This window comes from Corapipo altera, unplaced genomic scaffold, assembly GCF_003945725.1.
Source record: "Corapipo altera isolate COAL_440 unplaced genomic scaffold, ASM394572v1 218, whole genome shotgun sequence".
NCBI lineage: Eukaryota > Metazoa > Chordata > Aves > Passeriformes > Pipridae > Corapipo > Corapipo altera.
In genome coordinates, this window is record NW_020885072.1 from 183,201 (window position 1) to 193,335 (window position 10,135).

General features: G+C 63.7%; 5 protein-coding genes across 8 annotated transcripts in view; 2 read left to right on the top strand and 3 right to left on the bottom strand.

The window, feature by feature from the left end:
• SYT7 (synaptotagmin 7) overlaps positions 1 to 200 on the top strand; it is a 26,273-nt gene extending 26,073 nt beyond the window's left edge. For all 4 annotated transcript variants that reach the window (XM_027669207.1, XM_027669209.1, XM_027669208.1 and 1 more), the window contains one exon: positions 183 to 200. The gene's annotated coding sequence lies outside the window, so the exon portion shown is untranslated. The remainder of the gene's footprint in view (positions 1 to 182) is intronic.
• Positions 201 to 4,244: 4,044 nt separating this feature from the next.
• On the bottom strand, positions 4,245 to 5,738 carry LRRC10B (leucine rich repeat containing 10B). Its single transcript, XM_027669230.1, has one exon. The coding sequence runs from the start codon at positions 5,723 to 5,725 to the stop codon at positions 4,871 to 4,873; it is 855 nt and encodes a 284-aa protein (XP_027525031.1). The 5' UTR covers positions 5,726 to 5,738; the 3' UTR covers positions 4,245 to 4,870.
• An 895-nt stretch (positions 5,739 to 6,633) lies between these two features.
• LOC113959920 lies at positions 6,634 to 9,550 on the bottom strand. The gene is made up of 6 exons (XM_027669227.1): positions 9,045 to 9,550; positions 8,753 to 8,970; positions 7,309 to 7,424; positions 7,092 to 7,169; positions 6,932 to 7,004; positions 6,634 to 6,845 (listed from the first exon to the last, which is right to left on the bottom strand). Exons 1-6 carry the CDS (start codon positions 9,335 to 9,337, stop codon positions 6,718 to 6,720), a joined length of 906 nt encoding a protein of 301 aa, XP_027525028.1. The 5' UTR covers positions 9,338 to 9,550; the 3' UTR covers positions 6,634 to 6,717.
• Positions 9,551 to 9,676: 126 nt separating this feature from the next.
• The window catches only part of SDHAF2 (succinate dehydrogenase complex assembly factor 2), a 2,105-nt gene continuing 1,646 nt past the window's right edge, over positions 9,677 to 10,135 (bottom strand). The window contains exon 4 of the mRNA XM_027669236.1: positions 9,677 to 9,966. Within this exon, the coding sequence (XP_027525037.1) occupies positions 9,836 to 9,966 (131 nt within the window). The 3' untranslated portion in view covers positions 9,677 to 9,835. The remainder of the gene's footprint in view (positions 9,967 to 10,135) is intronic.
• The window catches only part of CPSF7 (cleavage and polyadenylation specific factor 7), a 12,043-nt gene continuing 11,867 nt past the window's right edge, over positions 9,960 to 10,135 (top strand). The window contains exon 1 of the mRNA XM_027669218.1: positions 9,960 to 10,058. The gene's annotated coding sequence lies outside the window, so the exon portion shown is untranslated. The remainder of the gene's footprint in view (positions 10,059 to 10,135) is intronic.

The window sequence follows — 10,135 nt, forward strand, 5'->3', positions numbered from 1 at the left end:
CCCCCCCCCCCGCCCTTCCGAGCCCCCGCCGCCTCTCCCGGAGCCCCCCGGGGCGGGCGGGGGGCGCGGCGGGGAGGGGGCAGCCCCTTTTCCTGGGATCGGAAGCCATGCCACAGTTCCTTATCCAAAGCGGGCCCGGCAGCGCTCTGCCCGCGGCCGCCTTCGATGCTTTACCTCCGTCTCCGGGCTCGGGGTCCCCGGGGGGACCCCCCAGTCCCGCCCTCACCCCCTCCCCGGGCAGGTTGCGGCCCCTCGGGGGATACTGGGCCCCAGGGAATTCCCTCTCCAGCCGGGATGATCCCGGACCCCCGCGGGCCACTGGGGATAAGGGGTGGAGCGAGCGCTGTCGTGCCCACCCCGGGCAGGCGACATTCCCTGCGCCGGCGGCATTCCAGCCCGGCAGGATCAGCGCCAGCAGCATCCCTGAGTTCCCCCGGGACGCGCATCCCCCTCCACCGGGACAGGGACCCCCCAAAACGGGGACGGACCCGACGGGGGTCGGGGAGGAGCGACAGTGGGGTCACCCCGCGCGGCGGACGACGGATCATCCTCAGTCTTCCTGCTCCCCCCGCGGCTCCCACCGCCCTTCTCCCCTCCCGCGCCCGCGGCGGGGACACCCGCACCCCTCCGGGTGCCACCGAGGCCACGTCACCATCGTCACAGCGTGTGTCCCCCCCCCGTGTACAGCCCCTCACGGTGACACCGGGCACTTGGAGCGGGGGACACCCCCCGAGGTGCTCCAGGGGATTCTCCGCTGCAGGGAGGTGAACCTGCACCAGAACCCCCCAAAACCCGCGGGATTCCCGGCCGCTCCGGCCCTTTTCCCGAGGGGCGACATCCCTGCCACGGTGGGGACGAGCCAGCTGGGGACACGGTGGCCGCGGGACAACCCCTCCCGCAGCCCCGATTTAGACGATTTTGGACAATCTGGAGAGAAAGTCATAATTCTGCTACTTCAGTAATAACGACGCTTTTAGGGACATTTGTATTTTTGTCAGATTCTCTCTTTTTTTACCATAAAAGAAGAGATTTACACGCCTGGGGAAGGGGACGGAGCCGAGGGGGCTGTGCCAAGCCCCTCCCTCGCCCCATCCCGCTTTTCCAGGCCGGATTCCTCGTCCGCGGTCGGGCTCCCCGGGGGGGCTTTGTGTGTTCATTTTTAACTCTAGAGCTCGTAGCCGTGATCTTGTTCGGGTATTTCTCTTCTTCATGTGACGGTAACATCCAACTGGTGTGTAAAATACAGCAAAAAAAAAAAAAAAAAAAAAAACAGGCAGAAAAAGACAAAAAAGGAGAAAAAAAAAAAAGAGAAAAACAATAAAGGTAAAAACCCCACCCAACTAAAGATCCCAGCGCGGCCCGGCCGAGGAGCGGCGGGAGCGGGGGGTGCCCGGCTGGCGATGCCAGGGAAGGGGCGCGCGGGTCGGGGCGTCTCCTTGGCGGAATCCTATTTTTGGGGAGCGGGGCCCCTCGTTTTCTGGAGGCAGCCCCCGCTCTCGGTAATAAAGGACAGTCAGTAACTGCCAGCGTGACTCGGCTCCGGGATGGCGGGAGCGGGAGGGCGGATCCTTGGGGGCGGATCCCACCCCGAGCGGGGATGGGAAACCTGGATGAGCGGTCCCCCTATTCCCTGAGCATCCCCCCAGCACTGGACATCCCCTCAACACTGAGCATCCCCCTATTCCCTGAGCATCCCCCTATTCCCGGAGCATCCCCCTATTCCCTGAGAATCCCTCCAGCACTGAGCATCCCCCTATTCCCTGAGAATCCCCCTATTCCCTGAGGATCCCCCTAGCACTGAGCATCCCCCTATTCCCCGAGAATCCCCCTATTTCTGAGCATCCCCCTATTCCCTGAGCACCCCCCCCACTCCCTGAGTATCCTCCCCAAGCCCTGAGTATCCCCCTCAACATGGAGCATCCCCTCCCAGCATTGAGTATTCCCCTCAAACACTGGGTATCCCCCCAAAACACTGATATCCCCCTCCAAGCCCTGAGCATCCCCCCAATTCCCTGAGTATCCCCCTGTAAACACTGACTACCACTCCCCACTCACTGATTATTCCTCTCCACATTCCCAAGGTTGGGACAGGCCATGCTGGGGGACCTTCTGGTGAAAGGGACACATTTTGGGGGGGCAAAGAAAACAAGGAACCCCCTCCAAAGTGTCCTTGCAAAAGGGACAAGGACAGCCCCTATCCCTCAGCATCCCGGGGTTTCCAGGATGCCTCTGGCAAATCCTGGGGCTTCCCAGGGCAGTTAATGAGGGTTCACTAAGAGCAGCCCTGGGAAGAAGTTCTAAGGAGGGGTGGCTGGGTGTGGGAGGTTCCTGCTGGGATTGGGATCCCCCGGGGGGCTTCGGGGACAACGGTGACACCCCCAGTCAGGTGACAACTGGAGGGGAGACTTCCCATTCCATCCAGGCCTGGGACGGATTCCTTGGGGCTGGAAGTGCTGGGTAGGGACTGGAATGTGACCCTGGAGGCTGGGAAGAGGCAGGAAACCTTATCCCGGGTGGTGCCACAGGGAATGTGTCCGGGAGCCACCGCAAAGGCTCCGGTGACCAATGAATAATTCAGCGAACGCCGCTCTTGAATAAATAAAAGAAATTCCAAACTCTGGGATGGCAGGAGAGCCGTGTCCTCCATATCCTGGATGAAATCCCTCTGGATGCACCTTTCGGGCCCTGGGATGCAGGGGACAGGACAGTCCGGGGGCCGCCCACAGCCGGGTGGAGGGGAGGTGGCTGCTCCCACTCCGGCTCTGGTTCCAGCCGAGCCAAACTCGCATTCCAGCATTTCAGCATTCCTAAGTTTCTGGTGGCCTGGCTCTGCCTGGGCTCCCACACCGGCACCAGGTTTCTTTTTTCACCCGAAACCTTTGAACGCGGCAAAAAGCGCAGCAATCCCGGCGCTCCTGTTGCTCGGAGCCGCCGCAATTCCCGATCCCGCTCCTTTGTGCTGGCAGCCAGCGGGAGCAGATGGGAATAGCAGCATGATCCCGGCTGCGGAGAGGCCACAAGCCGGCACACGCCGGGCCGGCAGAGGAGGCAGGGATATATATAGGGACAGACGTATGGATGATGCATTCCCAGGAGCCGGGGCTCGCCGGTGCCAACATTCCCAAAATACCTGAGCGGAGCAGGAATCTGTCAGATTCCCACTGGCTGCGGCAGCTCCTGGTCCCGGTGTCACCATGATCGTCACAGGATCCAGCTCCTTCCCCAGCCAGGGTGTGGGAAACAGGGTTGGAAAAAACGGGGTGGTGGGAAAAGACCCCAGGGAGGCAGGATCCCCCCTTTCCCAAGTGTAGGAGCTCCTGGATTTGATCCCGGCCATAAGGACGGGGGGGTGGCATCGAGAGCCACCTGCATCCCAATTCCTGCCAGGCATGGATGGGCTGGCGGGGGTTTACATGGAGCTGGTGGCTTTGGATCTCGCTTAGAGCCGGGGCTTGGAATTCTGAGGGTCTCTGCCCCCCGGGGGATGGATAATTCCTGCTAGTGAGCAGCAGTGTCTTCCCAGGAAAAGCAGCAGCACCCCCACATTGATGGCACGAGGGGCTGGGAGCCACCCAGCATTCCAGGACTGCGTTCCTGGGAATTCGTGGGATTCGGAGGGTACTCTGCTCCCCAGTCCCACAGTGGGTGGGAAGAGGGATTGACAGCCTGGACCTGTCGGGAAGACCTGAATCCAAGAGGGAAGAGCAAGACGAGCTCCTGCCAAGCCCTAAATCCCTGGAATTACTGCTGGAAAGGCAGGAGCATCCTCAGGCTGCGCTGCTGGAAGGGGTGGCACGGACAGCTCCTGCACATCCCGCAGCTGAGGATGCTCCACGTGTCCAAAATAGCCACTGTGGAGTGGGAAAGGGGGGGGAATCCGGCGCTGCCAGCTCCAGAGAGGATGTGGCAGGAGCTCTGGCTGCTTCCCAGCCCCCAAACCCAAACCCCTCGGGATTAAAAGCGGCTGCGCGGTCGGAAACCTCCGGCAACTTCCAGACCTCGGATCCATGAGCTTCCCACCACACCGGAACGGCTTGGAGACAGGTGGAGGGAAACGGGACTCCTCCAACGTCAAAAATAACAGGAGCACTGGGATGTGTTGCCGTGTTCGGATCCCAGACAAACCTTTCCTGAGGCTGCTCCCCGTCACCTTCCCCTCTCACCAGGTTTCCTTGGAATTGTGCTCTTTATTGCTTGAGTTTGGTCCAAGAGGCACTTGGAGACAGGAAGAGGGAGGAAAAGGCAGCAGAGCCCTGGATTTGGTGCCTGTTTTGGAAAGTCTCCTCTTGCCATGGAGGGAAAGCCCTTTCCAGGTTGGAGGCAGGCAGGTGGAATTTCCATCAGCTCCTTCCCAAACCTGAGGGCGAGGAGGAGCCCGGTGGGAAATTCTCTTCCCCAGCCCAATTCCAGCAGCAGGATGGGGATTTTGGGGGTGAGAAGGGGTCTGTGCCTTCATTCCCAAACCCTGCAGCTCTTCAGGATGCCAGGATCCATGTGGAATGGATACAACCGGCACTGCTTTTCCCTGTGCTGCCCACGGAGACGGGAGTAAAGGATTTTCGGAAGTGGCCGGGCAGGAATGTCCCCGTGCTCGTGGGGACACTGGGACTGGGCACGAGGGTCTGGCGGGTCACCCCTCAGGGCAGGGGGCTGTATCCCAAATCCAAGACACCTTGGGATGCTCCCGGGTGGGCTCGTGGATGCCGACAGGGATCCGTGAGCCCTGCAGATCCAGGAGGCAGCTCCTCACTGTCCCAGCTGGGAGATCCCGATCCTCGGACTGTCGGTTTTCCACGTGGAGGCTGTGACCTCCTGCTTTCCCAGCACGAGTTGGGAATTCCTTGGGAGGCAGGTGGAGGCCCCGAATCCTTCACGTTTCCTCCCGGGAGCCCGTCAGGGCCTCAAATTCCCCCTCCCCGTCCTGCGGCCCATCCTCGGCGGGCACCGGAGCGGCCTCGGCTCCTTCCTCCTCCCCCTCCTCCTGAGGGCTCTGGAGGCTCCGCAGCCGCTCCTGCCGCGCTTCCATGTATTCCTGCGCCCCGTCCCCCACCAGCCGGACCTCATCCCCGACCGGCGGCGGCTGCCGGGCGGGGTTGTGGTCGTAGGAGAAGAGGCGCAGGGCGGGCAGGCCGGTGAGGTCCGGGAAGCGGGAGACGCGGTTGCGATCCAGGTCGAGGACGCGGATGCCCTCCATGCGCAGCAGCACGGGCGGGAACTCCTGGAAGCGGTTCCCGTAGAGCCAGAGCCCGCGCAGTCCCGCCATGCGGGGCAGCCCCGCGGGGAGCTGGGACAGCCGGTTGTCCCCCAGCTGGAGGCTGCGGAGCTCGGGAAGGTGCAGGAGGGCGCGGGGGAAGTGCGCTAGGAAATTCCCCTCAATCCAGAGGCAGCGCAGGCTCTGGAGCTGGGAGAAGGCGGGAGGCAGCCCCTGGAGCCCGTTGCGGCCCAGGTACAGGTGAGCCAGGCGGGGCAGGTCGCACACGGCCTCGGGCACCTCCATCAGCTCGTTGCCGTCCAGGGCGAGGGTGCGGAGGTGCCGCAGCTCCCCGAGCTCCTCCGGGATCTCCCGCAGCCCGGCGTCGCTCAGGTAGAGCTTCCGCAGCCCCGGCTCGGCCCACAGCGCGGCCGGCACCTGCCGGGCCCGCACCTCCAGCCGCTGCTCGGTGCCGTCGGGGCCCTCGGCGGCCGCCACGGGGACCCCGCGCCCGGAGGAGCCGCCGCTTCCCATCGCGGAGCGCCGGGAGAGGCCCCGGGAGCGGCACCGGGAGCGGCCCCGGGAGCGGGACGTGGGCGGGGCGACGCCGTGGCCATGGCAACGCCAGCGGCCAATGGGAGGCCGCGCTGCCGGAGAGGAGGCCGCGCCCACCACGAGGCCACGCCCCCGTCCCCATTCCCGCCCCGCCCCGCCGTTCCCACGCCCCCCCCCCGCGCCCCATTCATGAGCTCCCCGTGCCCCACCCGGCCGCGCCCTGTCCCCAAACAAGGCGGGACCTCCTCGCGCCCCATTCCCGGACCCTGCCCGGCAGCCTGGGGTCAGCATCCCCACCCTCAACTGGGGCCCTAAACTGGGCGTGGGGCCCTGAACTGGGTGGGGTCGGTCCCTGAACTGGGGCCCTAAACTGGGTGTGTGGCCCTAAACTGGGGGGGGGGTGGTGTGTGTGTCTGTGAGCTGGGTCAGGATCCCTAAACCGAGTGGGGAGGTCCTGACCTGGGGCCCTAAACTGGGTATGAGGCCCTAAACTGGATGTGAGGTCCTAAACTGGGTGAGGGTCCCTCTGTGACCCCCCACATCCTAGGGAGCCGCCCCTGGGAGCACAGACCCCCTTCCCAGTGCCCTTCCACTGCCCCGTGGCCAGGGAGGACATGGACAAAGCCCCCCCCGAGCGCCCCCCGTGCCCACCCTACGGGGTCCTTCCTCCTCCTCATCCTCCCGCTTCCCACCCAGCCCTGCCTGGATTTCCCTGCCGCAAATCAGCTGTGTCATCCCAAATCCAGCTCGGAAAAACGGGCTCGCACCGCCCTCCGGTGGCCGCAGGACAAGTGACACCCCCTGACCCCTCCAGTCCTCCTTCCCGGAAGGATTTGGGACGCAAGAAACCCCCCAAAAACGAGGTGGGGGGGGGACGACGACTGGGATCGTGCGCAGGGTCTTTATTGCTCTCACGGGGATTTGGGAGCTTCCCAAAAAAGCGGAGGCTGGGACTCCCGGGATTTTGAGGGTCACATGAAGGGGTCGTCGTTGTGCCACAGGTTGGTGGGGAGGTTGTTGGTGCTGAATCCGCTGGGACGCGGGACCTGGACACCCTCCACGGATCTGGGAGCCCAGGTGGGGCCCTGCGACCACCAGGCTGGGAAATCCAGGAGGGAAGCGCCGGTGAGGGCGGAATTCCCCCCTCCCCGGGTGGGGGGGGCTGCAATCCCACCCCAAACTCACCTGGAGCGACGGGAGCCAGGGGTGAGAGGTTGGTCAGGTGCTGGTTGTGGATCGTGGAGTATCCCTGCGGATCCTGCGGGACGGACGGATGGATGGAGGCGGGTTGGGCGCCTGATCCCGCGGGAAAGGGGTTTGGGACGGGCGGCATCCCCACACCCACCTTCTCGCCGGATCCCTGTGGTCCCACTCGGAGTTCCAGGGGGGCGAACGGGGGGCGGTGGCCCATGGCGGGCAAACCCTGCGCGGGAACGGCGGGATGAGGAGGGGGCACGGACGCGGGGACGGGATCCCGCTCACCCCGCAGCCTCCCGACCGGGAGCACCGGGATACAGCGTCCCCTCCCCACGGGGGTCTCGCCACCCCCTGCCCTCGCTCACGTGGCGGTTCTGGGGGCAGCAGGGATCCAGGGCGGGAACGCCGGGCTCCGGAGGGAGGCGGCACGCGTCCCTCGGGGGGCAGCCTGACGACGGATCCGGCTTCCACTGGGGGAGATCTGTGGGAGCACAGGGAGCAGGCGTGTTCCCACTGCTCCCAGCACCGTTCCCAGCCCTGTGATCACCTGGATATGCCTGTACCCCCGTGTTTGGGGTGGGGGACGCAGGGCAGGGGGGCTCCAACAGTCCCAGAACCTCAGATTTGCTTCCAGGGACTGACAGAGCCAAAATCCCCGGAGTTGGAGTTGCCCCCAGGACCACCACCATCCCTGAAACCTCCTGGGGACGGAGCTGGGCCTGGAACCACCAGTATCCCAAACCCTCCTGGGGATGGAGCCGGGCCTGGAACCATCAATATCCCAAACCCTTCCTGGGGATGGAGCTGGGCCTGGAACCACCAGTATCCCAAACCCTCCTGGGGATGGAGCCGGGCCTGGAACCACCAGGACCCCAAACTCTGGTGTGGGTAGAGCTTTCCCCAGGATCCCAACACCCCAAAATCTTCCTGTGGATGGAGCTTTCCCTAGGACCCCAAAATCTTCCCGGGGATCTCAAAATCTTCCCGGGGATGAAGCTTTCCCTGGAATCCCAATATGCCAAACCCTCCTGGGGATGGAGCTGGGCCTGGAACCACCAGGACAGGAAACCCTCCTGGGGATGGAGCTTTTCCCAGCATCCCAACACCCCAAAATCTTCTTGGGAATGGAGCTTTCCCTGGGGATCCCTAAATCTTCCTGGGGATGAAGCTTTCCCTGGGATCCCAATATGCCAAACCCTCCTGGGGATGGAGCCAGGCCTGGAACCACCAGGACCCCAAACTCTGGTGTGGATAGAGCTCTCCCTGGGATCCCAACACCCCAAAATCTTGGAAATGGACCTTTCCCTAGGACCCCAAAATCTTCCCAGGGATGAAGCTTTCCCTGGGATCCCAATATGCCAAACCCTCCTGGGGATGGAGCCGGGCCTGGAACCACCAGGACCCCAAACTCTGGTGTGGGTAGAGCTTTCCCCAGGATCCCAACACCCCAAAATCTTCCTGTGGATGGAGCTTTCCCTAGGACCCCAAAATCTTCCCGGGGATCTCAAAATCTTCCCAGGGGTGAAGCTTTCCCTGGGGATCCCAAAATCTTCCAGAGATGAAGCTTTCCCTGGGATCCCAATATGCCAAACCCTCCTGGGGATGGAGCTGGGCCTGGAACCACCAGGACCCCAAACTCTGGTGTGGATAGAGCTTTCCCCAGGATCCCAACACCCCAAAATCTTCCTGTGGATGGAGCTTTCCCTAGGACCCCAAAATCTTCCTGGGAACAGAGCTTTCCCTGGGGTCCCAACACCCCAAACCCTCCCAGGGAGCTTTCCCTGGATCCCCCCCATCCCAAATCCATACCTGGCTGGGCAGGACTGGTGCAGCCGCTCTTGGCGCTGGATCCCCTGGATAACTGGGGAGGCTTCAGCCCCTCATAACGGATCCGGGACAGGGAAAACTCCGGGGGATAGGAACACTCCGGCTCATCCACGCACTGGGGCAGGATCCTCTGGAACTGCGGGCGCCCGAAGGGCCTGAAATCCTCGGAGGTGGCGGAGATGGACACGAAGGGGTCCGGGCTGCGGCGGGAACGGCCGTGACGGAGAGATCCCAACATTTCCCCCCCCAGACTCGTCCCGGAGCAGGGACCTACCACTCGGAGCGCGGGGTGATCAGGGACGACAGGGCCGAGTAGTTGTTGGTGACGTATCCGGATCCGGAATGGACCCCCAGGAGCGGGTGCACGGACGCCTGGTCGGGGGGTTTGACTCCCAGAACACGCCCCTCGAACTTGTGGGACAATCCCGGGGGTCTCTTCCCAAAGGACACCTCGTAGGTGGTGACGTAGAAGCTCAGCAGGTCGGAGCGGTCCCCGCCGTGCACCCTCACCAGCGGGAATCCCGTGCCCAAGCCCCCGGCGGGGGAATCCTGCGGCAGGGAAGGCATCCTGGCACCGGGATAACCCCAGCGAGGGGCCCTACGCCATGGCTGGAGGTGCTGGCAGCGGCTCCCGGCCTTCCCGGCCGGCCGAGAGGGTGTGGAATGTTGCCGCGGAATGTGACTCGGTCTCCCGGCAACCGCGACAACGGGACTCCGGGGAGTCCCAGAGCACCGGGAATGCGGAGCTGGGAGCGCTTCGGGAGGGGGGTACAGCCCTTCCGGGTGTGGGGCCACCTCCCTGGGAGCCGGGGAAAAGGGGGCAGGTGGGAATTAGGGATATCAGTGAGATGGGACGTGCCAGAGCGAGGTGGGAATGTCCCCAAGGACCGGACCCCGAGGTCACAATGTAGGGAAGCAGGGCCAGCAGCCCCGGCTTTATTCAGCATTCCAGCATTCCACAGTGTCCAGAGGCTGCCGGAGGAGGAGGAGAACCACAGGAAAGGTGGCAGCGATTCCACAGATCCCCGTGTCCCTGCGCTGCTCCAGGGAAGGGGCAGGGAGGGGTCACTGTGGGGGCTCGAACAGGTATTCCAGGTCCGGCTGCCGCAGCCGCTGCTCCCTGTTCCTGTTCTTGGCGAATTCCCGCAGCATGTCCAGCACGTCGTGCTCCAATTCCGCCGGAGCCGGCTTGGCTTCTGCAGGAAAACAGGGAAAAATCAGCTCAGCGTTGTCCCGAGGCACCACAGGGGACCACCCCGGTATCCCAGTGGCCCATCCCGAAGTCCAGGGACCCATCCCAGTCTCCCAGTGACCCATCCTGGTGTCCCATTGACCCATCCTGGTGTCCCACTGACCCATCCTGGT